General features: G+C 44.1%; 2 protein-coding genes across 6 annotated transcripts in view; one reads left to right on the plus strand and one right to left on the minus strand.

Annotated features, from left to right (window-relative positions):
* The window catches only part of wdr61 (WD repeat domain 61), a 34,028-nt gene extending 11,544 nt beyond the window's left edge, over positions 1-22,484 (minus strand). The window contains exons 1-3 of one of the 5 annotated variants that reach the window (XM_035396398.1): positions 22,374-22,440; positions 19,851-19,929; positions 8,427-8,492 (exon numbers count right to left, since the gene is read on the minus strand). In XM_035396398.1, the coding sequence (XP_035252289.1) occupies positions 8,427-8,492; positions 19,851-19,929; positions 22,374-22,425 (197 nt within the window). In that variant the 5' untranslated portion in view covers positions 22,426-22,440. Of the gene's footprint in view, positions 1-8,426; positions 8,493-9,264; positions 9,296-19,850; positions 19,930-21,725; positions 21,755-22,368 lie in introns of those variants that run through there. The other 4 variants (XM_035396404.1, XM_035396405.1, XM_035396399.1 and 1 more) reach the window with 4 other exon arrangements.
* crabp1a (cellular retinoic acid binding protein 1a) lies at positions 959-17,355 on the plus strand. Its single transcript, XM_035396406.1, has 4 exons — positions 959-1,218; positions 4,167-4,345; positions 11,348-11,461; positions 17,019-17,355. The coding sequence occupies exons 1-4, from the start codon at positions 1,146-1,148 to the stop codon at positions 17,067-17,069; spliced, it is 417 nt and encodes a 138-aa protein (XP_035252297.1). The 5' UTR covers positions 959-1,145; the 3' UTR covers positions 17,070-17,355.
* Positions 22,485-24,468: the final 1,984 nt, after the last annotated feature.

A 24,468-nucleotide genomic window follows, 5' to 3' on the forward strand; every position in this document is an offset into this window, starting at 1 on the left:
ATGAAGTTGCCAGAGTAAAGATAATTTTAGTATATGGCGCAGAGTATGTGTGCGTGTGTGAAACAGTGTGCCCAGTCTATACATCTTGGCTGCAGGCACACTCCCCCTAGGGGGAACTGTAGGCAATGCACCCAACAGGGAGGGGACGATTTATATTGTGGGCGCTCTCTCCTACCCTCCCTCTACACATTCAGTTGTGCCACAGGCAACAAGTCCCTGTTTCAACGCCTCTTACCACAGCTTATTTATGATGAGACTGCCTAAGATGTAGGCTCAAAGATCAGATTAATCAAATATAGATTTAAGAAACACTGAGGACCTCAGTTTTTTCCAGCCCTAACCATTCCTGGAATAACATAATCTTCAGAATGAGGTTTAGTATGACAGCATGTGCATACCATAGCACCATGCAAGCACACAAACGCATAAGAGTTTGGATGCAATCAGAGGGCCTGATCAAATGCAGCTGTTAGAAAGGCTTTTGCATCTCGGAGGCTCTCTGTGAGAAATGCAGGAAAGAGGAGCAGCTTGTGGAGGAATATAAGATCACAGCTGTTTCACCCTCTACTGCGTGTGTGTCCCTCTGGCAGTGCATTAATCACAAAGCCCAGGCCCTGCAGTCTGACTGAAATCCTCGAGCACGTATATAACTGCAAACATGACTTTAGAAAAAATGCTAAAATGACAGAGCACACCGGCTTCCCCTTCAGCCTCTAACACAGCTGGCTGAACAGTTAAATTGTGTGCAGAAAACTGATGGAGAGAGAAGGAAAGTATGCCATTAATAAAGAGCACATTCTGATCACCATTAATAAATGCTGACAGGCGGGGGGGGGGGGGGGGGGTCTCCTGTTAGCCAGGCAGGGGGATTGGGGGTGGGCTTGTCTGAATATTGGGACAGGTCCTTCAGGGGGAGGGCACTGCCTGAATCAGACTCAAGACTATAACTAGTGGCACGGATCAGGGCTGAGACACTCTGAGAGGGAGAGAGAGCCTAGCTGTGAGAGAGAGACTAACAGAGAGGAGGTGTAAGAGAAAGGGAGAGAGAGAGAGAGAGCACTGGTTAGAGAGCAGAGCACTGGGGAGCAGAGCACCAAGAGGCAGGTTCTTCTTTAGGCAGAGCCTCCACCACCGGCCCCAGAAAAATGCCTCCCAACTTCGCCGGCACCTGGAAAATGAAGAGCAGTGAGCATTTCGATGAACTTCTGAAAGCCCTCGGTAAGCCCTTCCACATTTCTTTCCTTTTCATTTTTTTCCTTTTCTTTTCTCATTCGATACCTCGCATGTCCCTGTGTGGATGTCCCTGCATGTGCTCGACAATCCATCACACGCACCTAAAAAAAAAAAAAAGCTCCCCTTTCTCTCCTCGGATGGATTGCCTCACTTCCAACCAAAATAAAAAAAGGAGAGAAGAATTATTAACATCCTGTCGGAGGGGATCTCTCAAACGGCGGTGGGAATCCTGCGATGGAGGGATTCCAATTAAACAGGCATTGTATTGTTTTGTCGGGGGGTCCAGTCACGCATTAGGAGGGGTATTATGCATGTTAAACATTAAACTGGGGCATGCTTTGCCACTGTCACCCTGGCTCTGTGCAGCCAGATGGATAGCCTGCTCTCCCCTCTTTTGTTTCCTGCACTCATATTTGGGCTTTATTCTGAGGCTCAGAAGGGAAGGAGACGATTGCGCTCAGGGGATCAGTTCATGTAGGTCATCCATTCTCACACTGGCTCTCTGGCAGAGGCTGCAGAGTGGAATTATGACAGCAGACGCGCTCTTATTTACCCCAGCAAAGGCAGCCTCTGCCGCCTGCTCTCTAGGTCCTCACGAGCTGCACGTTGACAGGATACAAAAACATGAACAGGTGCAGCCTCAGATGTGGGACACTTGTGGGAAAGATGCCAGTGTCCTTTTTCTCTTATTTTATTATTTAGAAAATGTATGAACACAAATGACCGGTGACAGTGTCTTTCCGAGAAGTTGACATGTGCTGTTCTTAAACTTCCGCTGAGCACAATATGCCGTTAGCTTCTTGGTACTTGAGAGAAAGACCCAAGTCAGCATGTGTGAAAAACCTCAGACCAGGCTGCCAGGACGCTCGACCTGCTAAGACACTGTTGCAGTGTGTGGATGCACCTATGGTCCCGTATGGAATCCAGGCTGTTCCAGGGACACAGCGGCATCACATGACTGCCCGCAGGCTATCAGGCCAGGGAGGGAGGGGTTCAGTTGGCAGGACTGTCCAAGCCTCATCACACAAGAGGGACTCCTCTTGCTGATCCACAGCCTGCAGTCTGCAGTCCCTGACTGAGCAGGGCTACGCATGACTATGTGGCTCTGTTGGTGAACTGCCGGGTGAAAAGAAACAGTCACTTGCAGCATGTCTGCACCCTTCTGAATTGACAAAGGATGCTACTGCAATAAGAATGCAAGACCTACTAATAGAACCAGCCTTTCCATATAGGCAGGGTAAAATTTGGGTAATAAAGATAAATTGAGGTCAGCAGTTACTGCCCATTTTAGAGAATGCTTGATGATTAACTTCCTCTGCCAAATTCCAGGACACATTTCATTTATACCTCATTAACACTACAGGGATTCCTGCGTCGGACCGGAAAGTCCCCAGATTCCAGCCTCAGTGTGACAGCTCAACACAGCCAGCCTAAGTGTGAAGTGCTTTCAGACAGGATGCCACCATCCTCATAAATATGCCATTTCAAATTTTACAGGAGGGATCTGGTGAAAAGCATCATGGATTTCTCCCCTCAGTAAACAAGGACAAGTTAAGCTGCAGATCTGAAATTAAAAGCAGTCATAACAACATTTTGCTTTTAACTATAGTTGGAAACTGTTCTTACCCTGTACATGCAAGTTCGTACATCCATTACGACTAACATGTCTTCTGTTCAGTGTTCAGGGGTTCAAGAGCACAGTTCTCACAAGTTAAGACTGTCCGGGCCAAATGCTTTGGGCTGCAGACATATGTGAGAAGAATGGTTTCACTAGGACTGTTTGAACTTATTATAAGCAGGCGAAATTAGTTTTAAGATCCACTGTAGGGGGCACAGACAGGCAAACAGGGTATCACTGCCTGACCAAGTACTGAACACACACATGCAAAGGCACACACAAACTCCACTTGCAACAGACAGCTCTGGGGTTCAGCTAAGTCTTGTCAGCTATAAACGTTATTTTAACGCGCTAACTGTCCTGAACCCGTTTGGCGGCTGTTCTGCAGGATGAACAAGTGTGCCAGTTTTAATAAGGACCCATCCATTAGTGGCGTTTACCTTCATGCTGTTTCTGCATGTCACAGACCATGTTTAATGTATATGTAAAGGTTTGACCAATAACGTATTGCCAATATTTAATCTCCTTCGTATAATCAATTATAGGATATCCCATTCTCTAGATAGAAGTCTATACATCACATTAATGCAGATTTAATTGTAGCCATCTGTATTAATCACTTCATGCGCCCCATGTGGCTAACAGGGTGAGCATTATGGTGCTGCTGCACTGAAACCCCACTGCCCCCCCATTGCTGCCTCCCTAATTTAGCTACGTAAGACGTGTCTGTAGCCCACTGTGGCAGAGGAACTGGCAGAATTGGGATGAAATGTTCCCTCCAGAGAAAGACGCTGCTAAGACGAGCCCCAGACCGGCTCGGGGCGATGCGGCGGAGGAGGCGAGATAAGCCGCTTGTGTCTGGCTGTGGGCAGAGAGCTGGCACAAAGGGGTGTCTGTGCCCACAAATTAAGGCAGGGGGTGTATGGCAGCAAAGAGCCGGGTTACGGGTTTGACGCTAATCTCAAAAGAGCCATGAATGTTAACAGGACACACCCTCCATTCTGATCCATTCCACTGAGTTGGAATGAGGGCAGATAAGATCCATTCGGCTGATTCACTTCACTGACTCACTCACTCACTGAAGGAAATCTAAAGTGATGCAACAGAGTGCAAAACAGGCTCAGTCCAAAACATCCAAATCAACAAACACTGAATCAATACAGAAGCACCTCCTCCCCACTGCACCACAAAGGGGGACAGACAGACTGGACATGGCGGCAGGGGGGATTGTAAATTCGGAGGGGGGGTAGAGGCAGACAGACAGACAGATGGATCTAGCGGGCCGCTCATTAACCCTGGTGCTGTGCCCCCCCAGGCGTAAACGCCATGCTGAGGAAGGTGGCGGGGGCGGCAGCCTCTAAGCCCCACGTGGAGATCCGCCAGGACGGGGAGCAGTTCTACATAAAGACCTCCACCACCGTGCGCACCACAGAGATCAACTTCCACGTGGGCCAGGAGTTTGACGAGGAGACGGTGGACGGGAGGAAGTGCAGGGTAAGTGGTAAAGGGAGGGGGGGTCTCAGTGACTGTCAGGGGTATTAAAGGGCACAGATCCCCCATTACGGTGGAGGGAAAGTTCTCCATTTGGAGACTAAGCTGCCAAGCTATTTCTTAATGTAGCTATTCATGTAAAATTAATATAGGAACCATTAACTCATCTGACTCAAGATCATGTCTTGGGAGATGATTTAAGGATGCCATGTCCCTCCGAGCATTGGACTTCCAGCATGACATCTTTTAAAATTCATGAACACAGCTGGTTACTGGTAAAATAAATATATAGCTGCCCTAAGCTTTATCACAAATACAGAGATGCTACAGCATGGTTCTTAATGGCCCACGTGGGATCTGGGAAGACTAGCGCAGTCATAAGGCACTGAGGTGATTAGCGATAACATACAGGAGAGAGACAACAGAGCATGAATGTGCAGAGTCAGCAGACAGGAGATCAACAGCATGGCCAGAATTATAACCATAATAACCATAATGGTAAACCATGATGGCCATCTATCCTTTGCTAGAAGTTACATAGGAGAATTTGTCATTTTCTTTCAACAGTCTCACAGTCTGTCCCTTTAAAAGGCTCTGCCTCTGCAGCACTGTTTAAGCACGGCTCTGCTTGCAGAGGTGTCCTGTGTGGCTTGCTGTAGCAATGTGCCCTACAGGTCCAGATTAAATCCTGACCACGTTAATGTGAGCTGTACCTGGGAGCGTGTGACTAGCTGTAGTGTTAAGCAGAGAGGGAGGGGGAGTTTCATTTGGCAGTGCATCTCTCGCCTCATCTTTCTCTAACGGTTCCTCTGTTTGGTTAGATGTGTGCAATCTGCCTCCAAAATTATAGGAGAAATCTGCAATGACTGGATGGCTGCACAGTTGTGATTAAGCATTGAAAACCAGAAGGCTGGTAGTGCTTCTGTTACGGACACGCTCTGGAACAATCACAGATGTGTAGCCACAGGCAAGACCGAGAGCCGAATGATTAATCAATTTCAAGCCTGCAGACAAACTCTATAAAACATTTATATACAGCCAGCAGTCTTTTCAGCTTTTAATACAATCACTCTGATATTTCATTAAATAAAGCCACTATTCACAGAGGACTAGTTTTCCTGATGTCCCCAAAGTATTTTTCCTAATAACTCAACAAAGGTAATCTCTGTGAAAACTAAACAAAAAAATCTCAGGGGTTTCCCAAGAATGATTTCAGTACAATTTCCCAAGAACTATTTCATATTTCTCGTGTAAATTAAAAATGTTCATTAATGCTACTATGACATGATAATTTACCTTTAAAAAGCTGAAGCACTAGAGAAAATGAAACATAAAACAGTAAAAAGTATTTCAAAAAATGTTTAAAAAAAGTCAAATGAAGTGGTAAAAACATTAGAAGGACCAAAAACAAAAAGGTTTTTTAAAAAAAAATTATTACAACAATAAATAGTAAAAAAGGAAAGAAGCACTATGAACTTTCCATCTAAAACAATATAGCTTTTACCGTTTCCTTTACTTTAATATTCTTTAACAGTGTGAATTTTAGCAAATAAATCTATTTAAATGGCCTGTTGAACTGACAATACTACAAACCTCAAAAAATGATGAGACTCAATGTGCCCCTGTATGCTGTACATCATACTCATGGTTTTCTTCAGACATTTTTACTTAATTAAAATTAAAAAAAAATAAAAGCATCTCCTGCTTCCACCGTCACTCAGTTATTAAAATAAGTTTTTGAAGCAGGAATTAGTTAAGTGCAAGGTTTTTTATTTCAAATAATAATAATACATTTATGCACCTCCCCCCCCCCTTTGTTCTGTAATGAACGTAAGCATAATTTTAAAAAAATAAATAAAAAGTAACTAGAAATAGATAAATACAGCAGGTTTTGCTATGGGTCCACTGCAGTTTGGAAACTATGGGAAAGAACAAACATTGTTACTGTGAATGAAACCAATGTAGGTTGCTGCACACACTCCATGTTAGGAAAGAAAGGGTTGATTAAACAGGAAGAACTGCAAGAAAGAGAAAGAGAGAATGCGGAGGAAGAAGTTCTTAATATTTCAGCTCTAGCAGTGTGCAACTGTATGAAAATACTATTATATTGCTTGTTTTTTCTGTTAATCTTTTAAAACGTAATATTGGCTTATTGACATCACTGTCTTTGATACTATTAAGATGGTCATCTACCAGAGGGTGCAGATTAATTGTCTGTTTTAATTTTATTTTAACTGAAAAAAAAAAAAAACTGGTAAAATGAAATTAAATTAAATATATTTGGCCAGATCCCCTCATGGATAAGAACAGCTGTCAGTCGATCAGAATGCTCTCTACATTCATTCCATAGTTTAAGGAAAACACAAAGTTAAGAAACACAAAGCTTATTTATGTAATATGTATTTCAAAGATAAAAAAGCACTCTTGTTTCTCATTGGTCCATATAAGTGCATTGATAGTGACACGGTTTTCTTTATTTCTGGCACTAATGAAATCTTAAATGAGATGTAGGCAAAAGGCCACAGGGATGAATAGGCTCTGACTCATCACTGCTGGATCCACAGGCACAGAATAATCACATTCACCGTGGTGCCTCTGAATCTGTCCGCTAATCACATAAGGGATAAAAATCGCACGGGTGTCTCATTTTTTATGGCATTTTTACCTCACTGCGAAACAGCTAAAGAGCACAGAGTAAGGAAAAGCTGAGCCGCTATGGAAAAACCCAAACGAAGAGTGTGAGAGTGGGGTCTGAGTGTGAGAGTGAGTGTCAGAGTAACTGCATCTGAGAGTGGGGTCTGAGTGTGAGAGTGATTGGGAGAGTAACTGCATCTGAGAGTGGGGTCTGAGTGTGAGAGTGATTGGGAGAGTAACTGCATCTGAGAGTGGGGTCTGAGTGTGAGAGTGAGTGTCAGAGTAACTGCATCTGAGAGTGGGGTCTGAGTGTGAGAGTGAGTGGGAGAGTAACTGCATCTGAGAGTGGGGTCTGAGTGTGAGAGTGAGTGTCAGAGTAACTGCATCTGAGAGTGGGGTCTGAGTGTGAGAGTGAGTGTCAGAGTAACTGCATCTGAGAGTGGGGTCTGAGTGTGAGAGTGAGTGTCAGAGTAACTGCATCTGAGAGTGGGGTCTGAGTGTGAGAGTGAGTGGGAGAGTAACTGCATCTGAGAGTGGGGTCTGAGTGTGAGAGTGAGTGTCAGAGTAACTGCATCTGAGAGTGGGGTCTGAGTGTGAGAGTGAGTGTCAGAGTAACTGCATCTGAGAGTGGGGTCTGAGTGTGAGAGTGAATGGGAGAGTGTGGTGGTGACGGTTGATGCAGATAATCAGTCTGCCCGTCGGTGTGCTAATCGCCCCTGATCAGTGAGAAAGTGTGGCTTAGCGCAGCATGCGTTCTGGGCTAGCCAGATTAGCCACCGCAGGGCCAGGCCCGTGGAAAAGGGGATTACACCAGAGGCAGAATTGTTAACACTGGCACAAGGTTAAAAGCTCTCCATAATCTGCCAGTCTAGAGAATATCTACTGGGACTGTATCACTTATAGAGGCTTATGTCTGCTGGGGGGGCGGGGGGGGGGGGGGGGGGGGCTGCCATGAATATGGGTCTCCAGTCGGCCAGTTCTGATAAACTGCTGGCCCTCCTGCTAGCGATGGTAACGCAGGAGCGAGAAAGGGTCGGATGGATGCAGAATGCATTATGCTGATCCTGTTTCACATCTTCACGCTCCCAAAGAGCGATTTAGCGCTAGCATGCTCACGTGGTTCCCTAATGCCGGCCGCCTGACTTTTACAGGCCGTATGTGTGTGTGCCCTTTTGCCTTGTCCTCAAAATGTATTTCAATGACATAAACACTTCCAGTGCTTAAGAAAACATACAACTATACAATACAAACTGTTGAGTTATCAGCACCATGGACTGAAATATAAATGGATTATGGCACAGAACAGAAAATAATAAAGTTAATTCTAGGCAAAAGCCTTTCAATCCACCCGGTTTTTTCCTTTTACTAAACACAAAACCTGCTGCACTTTGACAAATTGAGACTTTTTGCCTGGCCGGTTGCTATAGAGACAGACTGGAGAATTACTCACCTGCCCAGGGGAAAGAGAGACGTTGCTGAGCAGACTCCACCACAGAAAGAAGGGCGTGTCACAGAGCTGTGAGGAAGATGAGAAAAAAGCCCTCTTCAGATTCCCAGGGAAGACCATCACAGAAAACCCCTGGTCTAAAACAACTTTGCTGTTGTTTCTGGAGCAATAAAATGTTCGTGCTAGCGATGCGAAGTCTTAACTGAGACAGAAAGAACATCACTGCAGGAATAAAACTGTAACAGTGCACTGGGAAAATCAATGCAGGTAGTGACAGCTTCTAAAGTAATCGTGTTTGTCAACACTATAGCATATCTTATTGTTCAGATACTATTTTTCAAAACTGGGGACAAACCCCATCACAAAAGAACTGTGTTTTCACAAGGCATTAGTCTTAGACTGCTCTGAAAGTTTACAATGCTTTTATGAGGAAATCCCACAGTAAAACCAGCAATGGAAATTCAGGACACGAGGACAATTGGAATTAAATTGACCATAACAACTTAACAAGGAGCGCATAAAATGGTTTGACGCTGGCAGAAAAAACAGAGCTCTGTGCTTTCATCTAGTTTGCCCTTTTCTGATGAGGGATGATGGAAACAGCACTGTTATAATCCACGCAGAAAACCAGCAATGTTCCAGTAAAAACCCCATGCTCAGCTGCATGGAAACACACATGACCGACAAAAACCAACAGCAAGCGAAAACTCTGAGATACTGAAAAAAGCAGATACTGAAAAAAGGAAAAAACAGAAAAAAAAGCAAATGAGGGAGTGTGTGTGTGTGTGTGTGTGAGAGAGAGAGAGAGAGAGAGAGAGAGAGGGTACAGGGGAAACTCAACTGCAGTGTTCTCATGCTCTTTAATATTCTGCTCACTGGCCCAGCACAGTCTGGCCTGCGGCTCTGTTCCACACCTCTGATATGCTGATGAACACTTTGATCTGGTTAAGAGGCAAACTGTCCCTACAACAGCTCAGCTTCTAATGTGGTACTGTCGGTGTGGCAATATGGAGGACGAGTCAGGCAACAGGCTGGAGCACCACATGGAGAAGGTACTGATCCCCATCAAGGTTTAACACAAAGTCATGGCACTGGTTATGACTGGGAGTGGCCAATCAGGTTTAGCACCCTGAAAGGGCAAGAAAGTTGGGTGAGTAAATAATAAATACGTATTTGGTAAGTAAGAGGCCAGATTTGTGTGCAGCCATTGACTATACAAAAAATACAAACAAAACAGTTGATCACACGTAAAGAGGAATGTGTTTTTTGTGAAAACGTTATTTAGGACCATTTTACAATTTATAATGATGAAAACAAACAAAACAAAGTTCCTTTAACGTATGTGATAGAAGACATACACAGGTGAAAATGTGACATCCTGTAGTAATAATAATAATAATAATAATAATAACAACAATAATAAAATAATTTTTAAAAATAAAATAAAAATAAATAAATAATAATAATAATACCTTCAAGAACATAGGATGGTGCGTCAACTGCAGCACGATTAGCTGAAGGTTAGATCTCAGATTTAAACCCCTAGACCACAGAACAACATTACAATTTGAACAGCTACCTGAACCTGGGTTAGACTCCAGATAAGCAGGCTGCAATTGACCATGTGAGCTTCGGCTGACTTTAAATGTAATATTGGAAATTAAACTTCAATAGACTGTCTGATAAAACCTCTGACTGGGTGCTCGTCACAGAGATAGACGGCATGCCAAATTTAGTGAGGTTTTATCAATAATAAGAATGATAATAATAATAATAATAATAATAATAACAATAACAATAATACGAATAATAATAATAATAATAATAAATGACAAGTAATTAGCGAAACTAAGAGGATGACACAGATGGTAGATCACTTGTTAATTTTCTGGTGGATATCCAAAGAGAGATTGTTCATTTTAGTGAGACAGTTACAGAAATGTAAAAATATGCCACTCTCTAGACTGGGAACTTTAGACTTTAGTGCAGTTCACCATGTAGTCCTGAATACCTGTAATGTGAAATAGCAGGACATTTGAGGACACACTGAAACTCGGTTACTGTGGCAAAATCTTTACAGTACGATGTATGTATGACATGCATAGCCTAGATAGACTTGTCAAGGCCATCAACTTTTTCACAATAAAATGTCTGATAAAAAAATAAGCATATTAACAAAAGATCAGGGTCAAGGGGATCACCTTCAAAGCTGCATGACTGTTTCAGCTCAGTGAGGTTAATGGGCTTCTGCTCTGATTAACACACAGCTGTCTGATCCTCATTTGATTTCTAGATGTAATTTGTGACATTTAAAGTAGATTAAATCCCCAACATTCATGCTTCTGCATACACTCAAAATATTATGACATTAAATGCATTTTGTAGGGGTCCTAACCTTTTAATTTGGAGAAGATTTGGGAAAGTGTTTTCTCTACAGAAAAACAGACCAATAATGAAGTCATCAGGATTTCTGAGAAGGTCCCAAAGCCATTATTATCATACAGGATTTAATGAAGAATATTTATTTCAGCAGTCTGTTAGACCCAGTGGAGGATGGGGATCAGGGGACTGTTGAGACAGAACTCTGGAGTTCCCCATCAGGAACACACACAGACAGACCACAGTGAGCTGGACCAGACATTGATTAGACACAGACCAAGATGAGAATGTGCCCTGCCCTTGTTAAACAGGACAGTGTGGTCTCACTGGGTGGGAGTTAGGGTCTGCTTGTGTGTGTGTGTGTGTGTGTGTGGTGGGGGGAGGGTTGCCATGGAACTGTCTTTAACCTCCCATTTGTCTCTTCGTGTCTGTCCTGGGCTCTGATAAGATGACAGTCCTGTTGTGGTGAACCGTCGCCGGGTATGTTGCTAGGGGTGGGAAGTATACGGCACCATGCCCAGCCCTGATTTGCTCTCGCCCTACAGAGCTTGCCCACATGGGAGACAGAGAACAAGATATACTGTAAACAGACACTACTGGACGGAGATGGCCCCAAGACCTACTGGACAAGAGAGCTGAGGGGTGACGAGCTAATCCTGGTGAGAACTGCCAACCGTTGTACTGTGCATCCGTTTTTTCTGCAAAATATGCAGCTTTGAAACCACTGCGATCACTCAATGCTAAACCACGGGGCAAAGAGATTCAGTCAGCCACAGTTTTATGACACCTCAAAAATCACAACTTCAAGAACCCCATTGATCCTGCGTTAATACCAATGCCCGATAGTGGGCTGTTTTGTAATGACATCATGGTAACCATAGCAGGTGAGAGCTCGTAATCTATTCCAGACACTTGTTACGGGGATTCCCTCTCAAGCACTTGCCACTGTAAGGCCTTTCTCGAAAAGACATGCACTGTGTCAGTAAGCCAAAATGGGACCTTATCAGGCCACCATATCCAAACTAACTTTTGTCCCCCGCTACTCATTTGTGGTATAGAGAACGCACTCACTGCCTGTACACATCTGCTCAGTTTGGCTTTACGGGCCATATGGACAGCAGTAAATGGAACCAATAAACGAGGATGCCATTTTATTAGTGCTGCGCATATCCTCCTCTGTGAATCTTAGCAATCCCAGAGGGGAATCAAGAATGTTCCGCTCTAGTAATGAAAGGACAGTGGAGAGAGGCGCTCTATTCAGGACACAGGGAGTTTGTTCAGAGGCAGAGCCTGAGAATGGAAGAAGATAAAATGTGTAATAACACACACTGAACAAGGAAGTCTGCGCAGCAAATGACTCATAACCACTAATATCCAAGCCTTGTTTAATGAAAAAAGGACAAGTTGAGGGTGGACGACAGCACAATGTGAGTTGTGTGAAGTCTTTAGTTCAATTCATGTGCTGCCTGTACACTCATAGTACTTAGCCCGGGCAGCTGTAAACACTACAGTTATTATCCACAAAAAGCTCAGAAGAACAGCTTTATGTGTCTGTGCCGAAAGCAAGTCTGCAGATTGTACAGTAAATTACAGGCTAAGGAGCAATATAATCTTAGGCAGGAGAACCAGATGCGAATATCCTATCGCTGCAGGGATCCCCAAAATGGCCTGGGGGCCAAATCCAGCCCTGTTAAGCTTTTTCACCAGCCTAGTGCTAGCACTTAAAATTACTAGAGCTGGGATGATAAGAAAAATATTGATATTTTTATTATTTTAACTGAAGATATAGTCAACAGTTCATTATTCAAATATGTCTAGATTCACCACCTGTAGTTTTCATTTGTGTCCAGAGACATTAGTCTCAGGACTAAACACATGAAATTATAAGAAATCTCCTTAAAGCAATATCCTCTTCAGTTAAAGAATTATTGAATGCAGCAAAAACTACCAGCAGGAACAGTATCTGCGACTAAGCATCTGTTTTTGTTCAGAAAGAGACTTGTGTCCGCATTCTTTAGTTTCTAACAGGGCCTGAATTTGTTTAGAATGGGTCCTGCCTTACTAAACACTGTTTGCAGATCTGGGGACCATACTACAAGAAAGATTTAGAGGCTCTGGAAAAGGTTCAAAGAAGGGCAACCAAATGGATTCCTGGTATGAAAGATAAAAGCTAAGAGGAAAGACTTAAGATGCTTAATCTCTTCAATCTTAGTAAAAAGGAGACTTAGCTTTGATTTGATTGAAGCTTAACAAAGTGAACTACGAGTGATTCTTCAGGTTGAGGTTCTGTTAGTAGAACGAGAGGACATGAATGTCCGTACAGACATTAGGAAGAATTTTTTCACACAGAGAGCAGTCAATCTGTGGAATAGCCAGCCAGGTCACATAGAAACTCTGGATATTTTCAAGACTAGGCTTTATACGGTGATAGATACTATCTAATCTGTAGGTAATCAGAGCACTAGGTATAATTTAGACAGGAAAATGGTGAGTATTATTGGGCTGAATGACCTGTTCTCATTATTATGTTATGTTATTTTTATTTATGCATGAAAAAAATAATACTTTATCTTGCTTATCAATTTCACGTTATCAATAATTTTCAATAAATTGATAAGTGGTCCCAGCCCTAAAATTGACCAATGTCATTTCTAACTGTCACGGTTACAATTTAATTAATCAAAAATCAAAGCTTCAGTCTTGTTAACTCATTGTTTTGCTGGAGTTGGAACAGGCAATGAAATAACTTGAGTGCTACCATCAATATTGATAACCACAGCCCAGTGCTCTACAGAGCAATCAGTCATGCATAAACAAAAGCTAATGCAGCTACACAAACCTGAGGCAGCAATACACCGACGTTTCCCAGTAAACCCAGCCAGTAAACTCAGGACCCATGTTCATTTTTATAAAGATAGTTATGTGAGATAAGAAATGAAATCATTTTTTGTTCTAAGAAATTGATGAGGAATATTTACACATCTTAAATATGGCAGGTTTCCAGAAACTCTGAGTGAATCCATTCCTGAAAAAGGAATTCCCCTCCAAGTACTGAGTATGAACCCATACAATGTGTTTTTCATTAACAGATATGCTCATCCAGGGTGACTAACACAGCTTGTCTTGCCCATCATAATTTACAGTATGCATTTACTGAAGCAACTCAGCTCATGTTTAGTGCTGTACTGTACCTCACTCAGGGGCACAGCAGCACTGTCCTGTGTGGGATTTGAACCTGCAAATCTTCTGACTCAGTCAGGCCGGGTTCTCAAATAATTACTGAGCAGGCCATAAATAATATTCTTAAGGCTAAAGCAGATACAGTGGTATGATAAAGATGTTTTAAGTTTTACTTTATCTGATTGCCCACACTATACAGAAACCAAAAATGGTCAAGACATTTCCAAACCGGATTAAAACAAGACCACCTCATAGATACTTTCAAAGGCATTAATGACTGAAACACAAACATAAGAACCGAAGAGGACAGTAATAACTCATGCCTATTCTCTTAAGATAAGACTTCCAACGAGAAGGAAAGACTTAATCAAACATAATCAAAAGAGAGCACACCTCCAAAGAGAAGAACAGTTCTGTCTAAAGTGTGTATTTTCCACACACGCGGTGTCACACAAGTAGGGGAGTACAGTCTCCATCTTACTCTAGCATGTCAGCAGCTCAGCCGAAGAAAATATGATTAGCTAAAATAATAATAAAACAAAACTCATAAAAACATATGTAGTTTTCTTGTGAATCAGTACTTGCAAGGGTGAAATGTTCTCTGCAGACCATGGCCATGCCACAGAGGCCATCTCTGGGTAAGGCCAGTGTTCCTCCGTGGTGAAGGCAGATAATATCTCTGTATAAGGCCAGCAGGGCTGGGATCCCATAGCGCAGGCCGTTAAGCCCTTGGCTGCACCACATGCCTGCTCACACTAATGTGCTTAATTGATCATGTTGGAAATGCCAGTGGAGCCAGCCGGCCATTGGGGTTGGGGGGTGGGCCCCGGCCCGCCCTCCCCCCGCTCTCTGTAATGTCTCCCCCGACACCCCCGTGCACACAGCAGATGGCCCCATCTTAACGCCATCCTTCAAAGCTGTGCGAGACTTCCTGGCCCTGGTTTCCTGTCTCCGGGAGCCCTGCTCTGGGATGCAGATGCTCCCCGGCGCTGGCAGACGCTCCGCAGCGCTCCTGCAGCGCTCCTCATGCGCCAATAAATCTTCTGGGCGTGACGTGCAGGGGCAGACCGGGCCGGAGGAGTCCCGGTCTCATCCCCCTCCAGCAGCTGCTCCGGGACTGCCTCCACACGCCCCAGGTGGGCTGACAGTTCCTTAATTACTCACCGTCACATGACAGAGGAGAACGCGGCCAATACCGGCTGTCACAGCTAAATACGCGCTGTGCCTCAGCGCATTTACACACTTTAGAATTGAGGCTTGTTCTGCAACTGAAGAAGTCCTTAAAATGGCTGCGCCTGGGTGCTGAAACGCAGGCAGAAGCAAATCCAGCGGTAATGTGCATGCTGCTGCTCATTTTGCTGCTAAAATTGGTCTCTTAAAGGTGCAGTAAGTTTTTAGAACACTTTTGTTCATATTTGGTTAAATTTCCTTCACATCCTGCCAGATATCAATAAATTATATGCTCTTAAAAAATCTGGTTTCTCTGACAGCCCCAAGCTCTGAAATCAGCCACTCTAAATTTCATTGTACCTGAATCTTAACAACCAATCAGGACAGCTCTCTGCAAGAACGCCAATCAGGATAGCTCTCAGCGTGTCAATAATGTGTTCACAGCGCTATCAGAGCAGAGATACAGCAGAGAGGGTGCCATACCTAGCTAGTAGCCTAGAAAACAAAACAAGAATGGCTGAAAAAATATGCCAAGATTACCAGTTCCACCTTTGACTACAATGGCATATACTGATTTAAAAAAACAAGAAAAGAAAGACTGTTGTTGAAAAGAGTATGACCAAAAGAGACAAGACTTGAGTGACCATCGGTTCAGCTTTTCAGCGAGAGCTCAGGGACTTGAAGTCTGTATAAGTAATGCTGAGCTTGCAGTATTTCTGCTGGACATGGATATTAGACTATGTTGCATGTTCTATTTCTGTTGGAATTTTTTTTATCACCCCAAACTATCCAGCTAACATAGCTAAAAAAATGTTACCTAGTTAGCTGAAGTATTTAGTCCACTCTTATAGCTATGCTGTACGTTAGGTGTTATCTTGTAGCATATCTGAAGCTAGTTATGTTTATAGTTACCTCTTCTGTTCAAGCAAAAGAAAAAAAAGCCAGGTGCCCTTAGTAAGGATTATTTGACTGACGCTTTGCCCGTAACTTCGTCTGGGTCTCATACAAGCAAAATTGCCTGTTTCTGCATTTATCGACTGTTGTTAGCCCATAGCTGTAAATAAATACTATTGCTATGTTCATTGTTTACGTTCATTAGGATGACATTACGAGCCTTATTTTCTACCTGTGAATGAGGCATGATGTGCTTCACTCTCCCTACTTTACTTTTCAATGCTCTTGTCCTCACTACAATGACACACAGTGAGTTAAGGGGAGGGGGTGGATCCTTTTTTTCAAAATCTCCCTCTTGCTCAAGCCTACATACTGCAACTAATTCCAATTTTCTTGAGTTCTGAGCACGAGAACAGACTCTACAGTGAACACAGCTAAAGAGGGCAGGCAAATCTGTAACAAGCAGCTTGTCCTGTATTAAAGGACATGATTCAGCAGGGGAATTTACACATTATTGAAATATTGCTTCTGAATCCAAGTGCAACAGAGTGAAGACATTATGATTGAAAGTGAAAGCTGCCCACAGACCGAATATGTGGGATTGTGTCAAACCAAATAGACTAAATATGCAGGACTGACATCGAGAGGCCAATACAAACACTATGCAGGCTCAGATTGCAAATACAAACTATAATTTGGAGGAAATGCAGCAAGACTGCATTCCTTCGGTCAACACGTATACAAAAAATGCATATGCAAGTAACATTAAGTAATCAAGCTGTTCTAATTTGACTCCCTTTGGACAGTTTGATGTCAAATCTGGTGCACATATCACCAGTTAAGTTATGCTCCTTGGAACTGAGGCTGAGTGATGAGAACGCATTCACTGCTGAAGCGTTTACCCCTGTCATGTTCCAAGTGGGCGACGATGGACAACTCTTACTGTGTTTCTCTTGTTCTTTGTGTTGAAAGACCTTCGGAGCGGACGACGTTGTGTGCACAAGGATTTACATGCGGGAATGAAGGCTTTCCGGTGAGGACCGGGATCAGAAGACAGACGTTCAGTCCTAACCCCCCCCCTCCCCCCACCTCCCATACTCAAAGCAGATATGCATCTCAAGTGCAGAGAGCCTCCTGCAGCTCACAGCCTCCACACATTACTCAGTGCTGATTGTTACGGTTCTGCAATAACTGCGCTTCTGTAGCACCCCTCCCTGTCCCCTCTCTCCCGTTCCCTCTTTTTATTTGTATGTTAGATGTGTGTTTCCGTGTTGCAAACTAAATTCAGAAATTAAACGGTACAAAAGCAGTTGTATTGCACTTATTGTACTTCCTTCTACATCGTGTTTCAATGTTGATCTATACGAAAAATAAAACACAAAAAAACAGTGTGAAAATAAATGGCATTATTCAAATGAATGCATGGCTCAATGTCACAGACGTGCTGAAGTATTCAGTCATCACAAAACCATATTTCTCCTCATGATTCAATATGACACACTGGAGCTGTGTCTCCACAGGGCTCTGAGCAATGACTGAGCGGCTAGTTTAAGACGCTGTGACGAGACTGCATGGCCACATGAGGGATGTGTGGCGAGGGATGCCACGCTAAGCCCTGCGGGGTCTGTCTGGCGTAGTCACGCTCCACACGCTCGCCGGATCCGTACGCGCGACTTTGTCGGACGGCTATGGCGGCCCCCGGTTCTCCCGCGGCTCCTGCCAGCGTCGCCCCTCCTCGCTGGCGCACGCCAAGCCGCTGTAACCGCAGCCATTCTTCACCCGCGCCGCAGAGGCGCTAACACTCCCACGACGCTCCGCCAGGCGCGATTAAAGAAAAAAAGAGGGATGAGAGAGGGAGCCGGGAGATAAGCCACCGCCCGCGGAGAACGCAGAACTCATGCAGCCTTTCTCCTTCTGATAGGACAGCATGTTTGCAGCGTAACAGATTAATCCAGAGCCGTTCTGTTCATGGTTACGAGGACTTTATTATCAGCAATTATCCTGTCTGTGCACCAGCCAGAAAAGACGCTTACACTGGCAGGAAACAGTCTATTTATACTCTCCCTGTTGGAAAACTGGGCAATTTAACGCGTGAGGTTAAAGTTCCATACATTTTGCCATGTCATATCCCTACTGAATTGCCTACATTTCTAGACTGAAAAAAATGAAACAAAATTATCAAATGAAAAATCCTCAGTTTATGGCATTACCAGAAATGAAGCATTTCAACTTCCCAGCGGCGTTTCACAGAGCAGCCCGTTTTAAAAATGAACTTCTTTCCAGATGTGACAAAAAAGCAATTGCCGTGTAATTTAAGGTTCCATGCGCACATCCATTTACTCATTTACCAGAGCCTACTTCTCTGCTGCCTGGTAAGGATGCAGCCCTGGGATCTGCAGAGAGGGGTGATACGGTGTTAGCAGTGATTACAGGAAGCACGGGTGGGTGGAAATGCATAAACAACCATGGTGCATGACTCAAACAGGAATCAACAGCGGTTTGAAGAGATTAAAGCGAAATGCGCCTGCCAATGTTAGCCAGAAGAGAGAAAAGCCCATTTTCACATGAAACCCAGTTCTGGGAGTTCCTGCAGCCGTGTGTGAGGCAGCCTTCTTCCTCGGCCTACATTCAGGACAAGGTCAGATAAACCCAGGGGAAGATGAGAGAGAGAATCTAGGCCCCGACTGAGAAGCACATCCATATGGATACGTCCTCACTTAGGTCTCCATACAGGCTGCTGGATGGTAGTGAGGTGCCTGAGGGGCAACAGACGGGGTGCTGAAAGGTCTGGCGGGTGGAGTGGCAAAAGAGACAGAAGAGAAGTACGCTCTGTGAAGGAGGGCAGAGAGACACACTGCTGTTCCACATGTTTCTGACCCGTCAGCACCGCCATTAGGACTAAAGCACCAAGCTACGTCAAAACGGCTGGGGCCCCTGTGGTCCAGGTTTGCTAATCTACCACAAGTCCAAGGGTGCTTGTCTCTTTGTTTGGCTTTGTTTTGCAGCTACCAGGTTGCTCTGCAGTGGCATCTGTGACGGTGATGTCAGAGATCTGGCAGGACAGGAGGGAAAAAGCGGGGGCTATTAGGCCACTGACAGTAACCCAATACACACCGACATCCAAACACATTTTTTTTTCCATTTTCAGTTCATTGACCTTCAAAAACGATGCAGCTGGAGCCACAGGGCTTCCCACAAGCCTTTGGTCAGTACTTCCACTCCGTAACTGAACTGATTAAGACAATTAGCGAAGTAAGAGACCCGAGTCTGTCGCATTGGCTCTGATGAAAGACAAGTTTGCTTAAGGACAGCTTTGATTCTGCAGGGAGTTCACTTTGCCATCTGCATGGGAAACTCATTAGAAAAAAAAATCCAGCAACAATCCCTGCCCAAATGAAGGGTGCGTCACCGACAGCAAAAAAAGAAAATCTGTCCGAGTTATCACGGCTGCCAGAGGGATGAAAAGCCTGGGTTTCATCGCTCTGCGAGGCCAGGCAGCTCCCATTTTTCTCTGCCACGGCAGCCCTGCTTTTTGACCTGGTATTTAGTGAAAGAATGCATTTCCCCTCCAGTGAGTCACAATGGTACAGGAGCGGGGCCCAGGGGAGAGCACGCTGGGATGTTCGTTTAATGACGAGCCGCGGCCTCTCAGCGTGCCCCACGCATCTGAATAAAGCGATTGTGATTTCCCCTCCGTCCGCTCTGCTACGGGGTCTCGACACAGGCCCGGTCCAAACAGTAGCCCCTCTGTCTGGGCCAGTCACTAGCCCCCCTCTCGGTCCATACGTTTTAGCTCATACTCACTCTTGGTTTAGCCTCCACCGCCGATCCCAAGGGAGCGTGGATTTGGGGTGGGTGAGAATCACCAAAGCCCCCGTCCCGTCTGTGCGTGGGAAAAGCGAGACAATTAGTGCCATGATTGTCTGGGTGACGTCAAACCCAGGCCAACTCGAGCAATGCCCCCGCACCGCACACAATGCTCTGCGTGAGACTGCCGCTGCTTTGAAGATTTCCAAAGAAAAGGAAAACAATGATGCAACTTCCTCCATAATGAACTACAGACCTAAAGCATGATTAAGTGGACCCATCTGGGATCACTGCACACCTCAGCCAGACCACTGACAGCAGGTTATTTCACCACTTCATCATTCCTTTCACAGACCAGAGAAAGATGCCACCCACCCCGCCCTCTCTCACACTGCGTGAGTATAAGCACTTTTTCATCTTTCTCTAGCATAGGCATACCACAGAAGTTCAAGTCACAATTCTACAGACCCCAGCTCCTTTTTCCACCATTAAAGTGTGCCTAGGCCAGGGATTCTGAAATCTGGCCCTCATGGCTTAAATCAGTCTCTCATTAGAGGGGAGGAATGAAAACCAGCAGAAGGGCTGGTCCTGAGGGCCAGAATTGAGTATCACTGGCTGCCCTAGGCAGTGTATCCGAATGTCCCTACAGCCGTTTCATTCTCATTTGTGTATCGGGGGAAGCTTGATCCTCTTTTTCAAATTTCCACTGAAGCCGATGTCCATGCGGCAAAGATTTTCTTTTGCATCACTGGAAAGTTAAACAAGATGAGTCAAAGTTTCATTTGGGAGAACTGGACTCTGCTGATGGGTTTAAAGGCAGGCCTCAGGTTCCTGTCTCTTGTCTTCTTTCTTCTCTTCTTTCCTGGCGTTTCAATTCCACCTCTAACAGGATGATGTAATTCCACAAGCAGACAGGACAGGGGATGTTATGCATGTGAAAGGCTGACTCGTGCTTCCTGTGGGTACCCTGTAGAAGGCTGTGTGTCAGTGAAAAAGAGCTTCATTGAAAACACACAGATAGAGCACTGCATCGCCTCAGCAGGAAAAGCAGACATCAGAGATCGGCCCACAGTCCAGCCAAGGGCCTAAGGCAAAGCCAAAGGACCATATAGTGGCAAAACACCAATCAAACATTGGCTTTACCTCCAGCTAAAAAAAAAAAACACTCGTCTGTTAGAACTGGAGGCTGAAAGTGGCACACCACTTTTTCATTCCCCATAGTGACATCTGGGCAGTAAAGGTCACAGTTGAGGACACCACATGGACCCACAAATCACAGTAAAACAAGGTGTTATGAAGTATTGTGTACTGTTAATGGCCCACTTGAAGTACACAGCTCCTGCCCATGCAGTTCAGTATTACCCTGAAGAGCAGTACATTAACCTAAATAAGCACCATTCGCTTGACTTTTCTTCCTGAATCTGAGGAGCTCTTGAATAAAGAGGACGCTAACTACATGCCAATTAACATGTGCCCCCGAACATCATTTGAACTACAGCCACTCCACTGTAAACACCCAGCTCTCTTCGGAAGCTTTCAGCAAAGTATAGTAGGTAAGAAGAGCCAACTGCATTTGCTTGCATTGACATGTGTAAAAACAGCCCTTGTTACCAGTGTCACACGTTTTGTTTTATGTGTAGGTCAATTTGCGCAAAAGGCAAGGCGTTCTGCAGAACTTTGGACAAAGTATTTTTTCCTCTCTGAAATCTGATGGCCTCAAATTGCAGTTTGAATGCAAATGAACAGATTGGGCCCGTGAGGTAATGTTGCATAATGCATAAATATAACTAGGGGAAAGATGAATTTAATCATGCAGAAACACTTGCACGAATCAACTTCTTGAGCAGAGTTCTGTGTGGATTAGCGTCTCACCTACTCAGGCTCATTGGATCCGCGCGAGTCCCTTGTGGCAATCTAAAAACAAAGCTATGCGCCACAAACATCGGATTGTATATAAAACAAGGCAAATGCCTGTGCGACAGTAGCAATACTGATAATCCGTTAGTCAGAGATGGAGAGCTAACATTAGCGACGTCAGTTTATGTAGGCTAAATTACACCGCACCACTTACTTCAATCGCAACGGGCGTGATCATAAGTTAATGATGCGATGATGAGCAAACGAAAAAACGGTAGAAATGCTAAATTAGACTAGTTTTATTTGTGAAATTAAGAGCTAAAGAATACATTCTTTCAAGGTCCAATTGTCCATATTTCCGTGCTTAGCCCCATTGCGATCTCTCTATATCTATCTAACGAGCGAGCTGATCTAGGCTGACCAGACCTTTACCCCGGAATTATTTTTCTTTTTTGGAACCATAATGCTTGCCAGGCCCTGGTCCTGTTTTGAAATCCAATAGAGTCACTCGAGATAACCAATTACCTCCGACAGCGTTTGAAACTCATTATGAAAAAGGAGAGCGCATTTTAAACCTGATGGACAGCGCTGCTTCAGCCGTCTCAAGCGAACGTTCCTTTTATCCTAACTACAGTTCTACCTAAAAACGCATACAAACCGTGCCTTTTCTTGGAAAGCTGCCGAAGGTCAAAACAGGTCCAGAAAACTCGTTCATCCCTCAGTTCATCCTCTCTGCAGCCTGGAGACCACGGAAAAAGCCTTGGGCAGCGGAGCGCATCGACCGCCACCTGCTGTCAGAAATATGAACTGCATATTTGTACGAGTACAGCGTTAAGAGCCAAACTGACAGACTTCACCTGGGTAACGACAGATAGCGCATTTTTAACCTGGCGGTTTGAACGGCAAACAGTTCACACCTGAAGCTCCCAAGTGCCTTTCCTTTTGCCAAATAATATTCATAGTTAGTATCTCTGAGTATACTGACAGCCAACAATTCAACAGTTAACGTTAGTCGTACGGCAAGCTACCTGTACCAGCTTGGTAACCGTTAAATGAACTAAATTGAAAAGATTATTCCTAGCTCGCCGTGATGCTCTTCTTTCACACCATTTACCTCGGTGTTTGTTCTTTAAATGGCGGCTGGAGCCAATTGGTCATGGCAAAATTCCAACTGGTTCCCTAAAATTTCGACATTACCGCCTGACTTGGTTAGGACGGGGTCAACGGGGCATGTTTAATAGGTAGCAACAAGAACAACAGGCTAGTTTAGTTAACAGTCGATTTACGCGCGAGAATAACGCTAATCCTTGATTGGCGCAGGTTCGTCACATGACACAAATAAAGCGAGTGTAAGAAACAGAACCACAAATTCTTAGTAGTACCCGCAGTATAATTTACATACTCAAACCCTTAAATACACCATTATCACCCGTATATTTCAATGGTGTTGGTCCTTATTTAGTGATTTGGAACTCAAAAATTCAGCTTTCAGACTTACCTCAGAAAATTCCCCTACAATCCAACTAACACCCGCTTCTCCGACAGTATGGAATAATGATTTCAGTTTGGGTTGAGGATGCTTTTGGATTGTTCTCACTCCGTCCAAGCAGTCAGCCACACCTACTCTTACTATGTGGCATGGTGCTCCTCATAAGAAATATATATATAAATCATTCCATGCATCGCAGTATAAACAATGACATCAGTTTGAACAGCTTGTTTTTTATGGCCCCGGGATTTCTACAATTCTAAAAACTTTAGCACTGGAAGGGAATAGCAGTATGAGTGCAAACCAATTCCTGCCATCTAGTCACTTTAGGGCAAAAACATGTCTGGTGTACATGTAGTGTGAAGTCACAGGGATATGATATCAAGTATGTCCACTCTGACAGGACAATAAAACGGCAAAGCAAAAGTGTCAAAACAAACAGCAGACACAAACAAGAGAACACGCATGGCTCTACACTATTTCAGTAATATTTTAATGGCAAATACTGCACTACACTCAAGTATACAACATTGTATAGAAATCTTGTGGAGAGGTGGCAAAAGGGGACAGAAAAAAATGGAATACAAAAAGCAGTCTTTAACAAGTGCAGTTATTTTTTCTTACAAGCTAGCGACCCATCCATTTTTCTCTCTTTTTATATTTTATACAGTAAATATAAAAATAAAACCACAGTCCTGGGCAAAAAACTGTCCAAGAAGTTTGTCCGAGATTGTCTTTAGCTGGTGGCAGACATCAGAACTAGTCTTACAGAGCCAGAGCCTCAATGCTCAATGATACTGTGCGAGACCACTACAGCTGGAAGGAATGTTCTCCCTCGACACCCCCAAAATCCCAGAAGGGAAGAGGGGGGGTTTGTCCCCTTCTAACAGCCTCTGCGCATCAGACTCACTCTACTGCACCAAGATGACCTATAAGCACACGGGCCGGGCAGAGTAGTCAGTCCTGACCACACCTGGTTTTCATTCAGCTCACCCTAAAGACAGTCATTAGTTTATCGCCTCAATAAAAATGTTGTCTTTATTCTTTTTTTCAATTGTTGTTGCTGTTGTAGAGAAACCTGCTTCATGGGTCTGTTATGAAAGACAGCTAAATGGAACCTATAATTTAGCACCATGTTCCGACTTTAAAGGTCTCCATTTTTCTCAAAATGAAAATGGACGTAACATGTGGTGCCATTACCATTTGGCATATGAAGCCAAAAAGGTGGGGAAGGGGGAGCATAAAGGGAGATTAAAAAGGTTACCATGA

The sequence above is a fragment of the Anguilla anguilla genome, chromosome 16 (genome assembly GCF_013347855.1).
Source record: "Anguilla anguilla isolate fAngAng1 chromosome 16, fAngAng1.pri, whole genome shotgun sequence".
NCBI lineage: Eukaryota > Metazoa > Chordata > Actinopteri > Anguilliformes > Anguillidae > Anguilla > Anguilla anguilla.